The sequence below is a fragment of the Penaeus chinensis genome, chromosome 31 (genome assembly GCF_019202785.1).
Source record: "Penaeus chinensis breed Huanghai No. 1 chromosome 31, ASM1920278v2, whole genome shotgun sequence".
Classification (NCBI taxonomy): Eukaryota; Metazoa; Arthropoda; class Malacostraca; order Decapoda; family Penaeidae; genus Penaeus; species Penaeus chinensis.
Genome location: NC_061849.1, coordinates 9,609,828 through 9,614,827, shown reverse-complemented (window position 1 = coordinate 9,614,827; position 5,000 = coordinate 9,609,828). Strand labels below are relative to the sequence as shown.

General features: G+C 39.2%; 1 protein-coding gene across 3 annotated transcripts in view; it reads left to right on the top strand.

The window, feature by feature from the left end:
* LOC125041753 (dihydrofolate reductase-like) overlaps positions 1-5,000 on the top strand; it is a 16,486-nt gene that overhangs the window by 10,382 nt on the left and 1,104 nt on the right. For 2 of the 3 annotated variants that reach the window (XM_047637006.1, XM_047637003.1), the window contains exons 2-5: positions 2,836-2,991; positions 3,234-3,269; positions 4,433-4,556; positions 4,788-4,900. In XM_047637006.1, the coding sequence (XP_047492962.1) occupies positions 2,843-2,991; positions 3,234-3,269; positions 4,433-4,556; positions 4,788-4,900 (422 nt within the window). In that variant the 5' untranslated portion in view covers positions 2,836-2,842. The remainder of the gene's footprint in view (positions 1-2,835; positions 2,992-3,233; positions 3,270-4,432; positions 4,557-4,787; positions 4,901-5,000) is intronic. The other variant, XM_047637004.1, reaches the window with a different exon arrangement.

Sequence of the window (5,000 nt, the reverse complement as noted above, 5' to 3'; positions counted from 1 at the left end):
CCTCCTTCCTCCTCCTCCTCCTCCTTCCTCCTCCTCATCATCCTCCTCCCTCCTCCTCATCATCCTCCTCCTCCCTCCTCCTCATCATCCTCCTCCTCCCTCCTCCTCCTCCTCCTCCTCCTCCTCCTCCTCCTCCTCCTCCTCCTCCTCCTCCTCCTCCTCCTCCCTCCTCCTTCTTCTTCCTCCTCCTCCCTCCTCCTCCCTCCTCCTCCTCTTTCCTCCTCCTCCTCCTTCCTCCCTCCTCCTCCTCCTTCCTCCTCCCTCCTCCTCCCTCCTCCCTCCTCCCTCCTCCTCCTTCCTCCTCCCTCCTCCTCCTCCCTCCTCCCTCCTCCCTCCTTCCTCCTTCCTCCTTCCTCCTCCCTCCTCCCTCCTCCCTCCTTCCTCCTTCCTCCTTCCTCCTCCCTCCTCCTCCCTCCTCTCTCCTCTCTCCTCCTCCCTCCTCCTCCCTCCTCCTCCTCCTCCTCCTCCTCCTCCTCCTCCTCCTCCCCCCCTTCTGCCTCCCCCCTCCCCCTCCTGCCGCATCTTCCTCTTCCTACTCCTCGCCCATTTTTTTTTTTTTTTTTTTTTTTTTTTTTCTCCCCTTCCTTCCTTCCTTCCTTCCTTCCTTCCTTCCTTCCTTCCTTCCTTCCTTCCTTCCTTCCTTCCTTCCTTCCTTCCTTCCTTCCTTCCTTCCTTCCTTTTACTATTCCATCATGTCTTAACCCATTGTTATTGGACATCTAACATGAAAGTGGCGTTTATTGATCTAGACAGATTGATAGTAACTCACAAATTGAAATTGTTTCTATTATAAACAATGTAATGGCTACATGGCTGTGCTTTTAGACAGCCTTGACAGTTAGTGATTTTACACCAATTAGTAAAAATGTTATACAAGAAGTATTATGTTTGCTTAAAAAAAAAAGAAAAAAGAAAGGTGGAGCCCTTAGCCAAACTTCTTCAGACTGGCACCCATGAAAATGAATATCTTGCCTACCCATAAAGTTACACTGTTGTGAGCTTAATACAGGAACTTACAGAGTCAACACCCCCTAATCCCTTGCTCATTGTTGTTATATGAAGCTTAAGAGGAGGAGACTGAAGCCTAATGTAGGGATCACCCCTGCCTCAGCCCTCCCCTCAATTAATTTTGCATGGTCTTTTCTTCTCCCTCTTTCCTTTTCCATCTCTTGCTCATCCCCTTCTTCTGTCCACTTATTCAAATTGTTAACTCATATTTACCCTTTTTCACCACAATACCTTACCATAATGCTCTGTGATCTTTGATGTCTGGTACATTTGTTTGTTTTGACCATTCTGGAAATCCACAAACATTGCCATACTAAACCAAAAAACTTCTTACCTTGGGGCTTTACCCCTGAGCCCCACCCTATCACAATATTTTGTATATGCTTCTAATAACCTTAGATGTTGACGTGGCATCATGTCATACCCCCCAACTCAATTGCTTGTTGTTGCTGTGGGGGGCTTAGGAAGCTGAGACTGAGGCCCAATGTGGGGGATCACCCCTGCCTTGGACCTTGAATACCCTGTCATGTGTGGAATTGAAATGTCACACTATATAGGTGAAAAAATAAAACAAGTAGCTACTAAAAATTCAGAAGAGTGTCTAGTGAGCTTATGCTAGCACTGCCCACACTCCCAATCCTTGCTTGTTGCCGTGGGGGGTCTTAGGAAGCGGAGACTGGCCCAATGTATGGGATCACCCCTGCCGTGGGCCTCAGCCCTTGCCTCAACTAATTTTGCATGGTATTTTCTTCTTTCCTTTTCCTTCACTTCTTCATCCTTTCTGTCCACTTATCCTAATCATTAATTCATTTTTACCCTTTTCACCACAATACTTTATCATAATGGTGTGTGATATTTGATCTCTGGTTTGTTTGATTTGATCTTTGACCATTCTGAAAATTCACAAACTTTGCCTTGTTAATAAGAAATAAAAAAAATTTACCCAGGGGCCTTCGCCCCCTAGCCCCATCCTGTAGCTATACTTTGAATACACTGCTAATGACTGTAGGTGTTGACATGACAGAAAATTTGAATAAACAAAAAAATAAATAGCACTGCCCACTTAATGTTCAAAGTAGTGTTGGTACAACTAATGGTGACCTTTCCAAGTTACTACTCAGGCTTAATTAAGACAGTAGGCCAACCATGGCCATTGTTAGAGCTTAACTTTCTCTGCATAATGCCTCACTATAGACTGGAAACATGTGCATACAGAAATTTAGAATAAGTTTTAGCCACTGAAGGGGTTTTTACTTGGGAAAATAATGATAATGATCATAATATCTTTAGTAATCCCCACAATAGAGTTATAGAGGGTAGTATAATAATTAGTTTGCTAAGTGACATTAACAGTAAAGTTGTTTGTTTTTATTATTTATTTATTCTTTTTTTATTCTCTGATGAAAAAGTTAAACTGCTAGACTTTCCTCCCATGTATTTGACCCTATTTGTAGGTAAAATCAATAGTCCAGCATTTATAGAAGAAATATTAACCATTTACCCTAACTTCATCTTTAACAAGATTTTCAAACTGTTGTTGATGGTAAAAAATTCGCCTTGTGATTACAATTATTAAATTAGGAATGTAAAGGATAATTGCTATGTTGTTAAGTTCAACAGTTATACAAGGTAATGCCAGTTTAGTTTAGTTTTATGAGTTATAAATTGCAGTGCTTTTTTTTTTCTTCTTAAATCCCTAGTGCATTTGATATTATAATTCTTAAGATGTTTTTGAAATGTTACTTTTTATTAGTGATTTGCCTAGAAGCATTAAGAAAAAGGTAGTTCTATAATTTTCACTGATTCATCAAACCAAAATCTATCCAGGGAGGAAATGAAGTACTTTAGCCGCATGACAAAGACAACAAAGTCATCGGAGAAGCAGAATGCCGTCATGATGGGCCGCAAGACATGGGAATCCATCCCAGACAAGTTCAGGCCCTTACCCGGTCGCCTGAATCTGGTGATTTCATCAAGAGCAAAGTGAGTACTGTTTTATGATGACTATGTTTGCCAGGTTGATTATGGGCCTAAATTTTAAAATTTTAGTGGGAAGATAAAGAAATTTCAGAAGGAGAATCATGAATTTACTCATTGTAATCATGAGTTTATTAATTGTAACTGAATGAATGAGAAGGCCTTTAATTATCAGTGATTTGAAATTATAATTATCTCCAGTTTGTATAATAATCATTACTTCTGACCATCTCTCATTTTTTAACAAGCCTACCATGGAACCACATAAGGCAAATTCAAAAATGGTATGTATTCAACACGAGAGCTGCACAAAAGCATGTAGAATAGAAATCTGTAATGCATTTTTTTTATCAGTTGGGCAGCTATTACTAAAGGATGTGTGTCCTGTGATTATACATGTTCGGGGAGAACACAAGGAGGAGAAGGATGTGTATTGCAGTTGCTGTTGCTTTTGTGTGTGTGTGTGTTTTTTTTTTTCCCCTTTTATCTTTTTTATGTATTTGGTGTTGTTTTGTTTTGTATAGATGAGATTATGTAACTTCTGAATCATATCAAATTCTGGCAGAAAATAAATGTATACAAAACAAGTTTAAAAGAAAATGAGACAACCGTTTCAAAATCTATGTGGATTTCATTCACAGGTCTAACCTAGAAGTGAAATTCAGGAGTGTTTTTTTCTGCTATTTTAACAAGATATTTTTTTTTTGGCACTGATAAAACGGTCAATTAGAAATGTTTGTGTGTGATGTGATTTATATTTTTCTTTTAGCCATACTGGTTTGGTTAACTGATATATTTTTCATTGTGTGGAGTGGCAATAATTTAATTTAATTTAGCTTTATTCCATATGTTACAATGGATATTCTTGGTGTGACATAGTGTCTGTTTCATTTTGCTTTTAAATTATCCCCTGTGTGCAAGGAATGGCCGGGGTTACCATCCACTGGCGGCGAGGGATTTGAACGCAGGTCAGCAGGATTGCTAGACGAGATCGCTACCGCTGCACCACACAGTGATTGTGTGACCAGCAAAGGATTGGGGTGTATGGTTGGATGGAACTAGACAGTATCAGAATTAGTCTTTCACACTTACTTAACTCCCTCCACAATAAAAAAGGAGAAATGCTGGTTATGTGATTGCATCAGAGAGAGAGAAAAGGCTACAAGGAGTATAGGAGTAAGGGATAGTTTTGTGGGTATTACTGGAGGAAGTATACCATACATTACTAGATTTATTTGTTGAGATATTAATTATTCACAGCAAATAAAATTGTGAAAAAATACCCTGACACTATTTGACATCTCATAGAAAATGATGCCATAGGACTATATGCTCTGTGGCCAATAGGACTTTAGGGCTGATTTTAGATAATATGCTATGATTAAAATTGATATATAATCTGTTCTTTATGTGATACAAACTCCAATTGTTTTCCTTGAACACAAAGGGATCCTGGTCCGGAATTCATGGGGTCAACAGTGTGTGCTAGTTTTAAGGAAGCCATAGACGAGGTTCATACTCGCACAGAAGTGGAGAGTGTGTGGGCCATTGGGGGATCTTCTATATATAAGGTGAGAACAGTTCATGTGAAAGATGAGTGTCATGTTCTTTTCAGGATAACAGAGTGTGGAAGATTGTACTGAGTATGATTTTTTCTTCTTTTTTAGCATACAGTATTTCAGTATATGCTACTTGTAAAATGAGAAGAAAATTATCTTGTTTTTAAAAGGATTGTGGATAAAAAAAAAGAAATCTGTAATCACTCTAGGTTTATGAAAGCCTTTTTTTTTTTTTTTTTTCAGATGGCATTAGAATCTGAACATCTACACCGTATATATCTTACAAGGATATTAAAGGATTTTGAGTGTGACACCTTCCTGCCATCATTTGACCCCAAGAAGTTCCAGATTGTGACGTAAGTATCAAATTTTATCACCCTTAGATATATCAGGCGCTTAGATAGATAATATCCTTCAGTTTACGCATTACTTATTGTACTGATTCTCAGGAGCAAG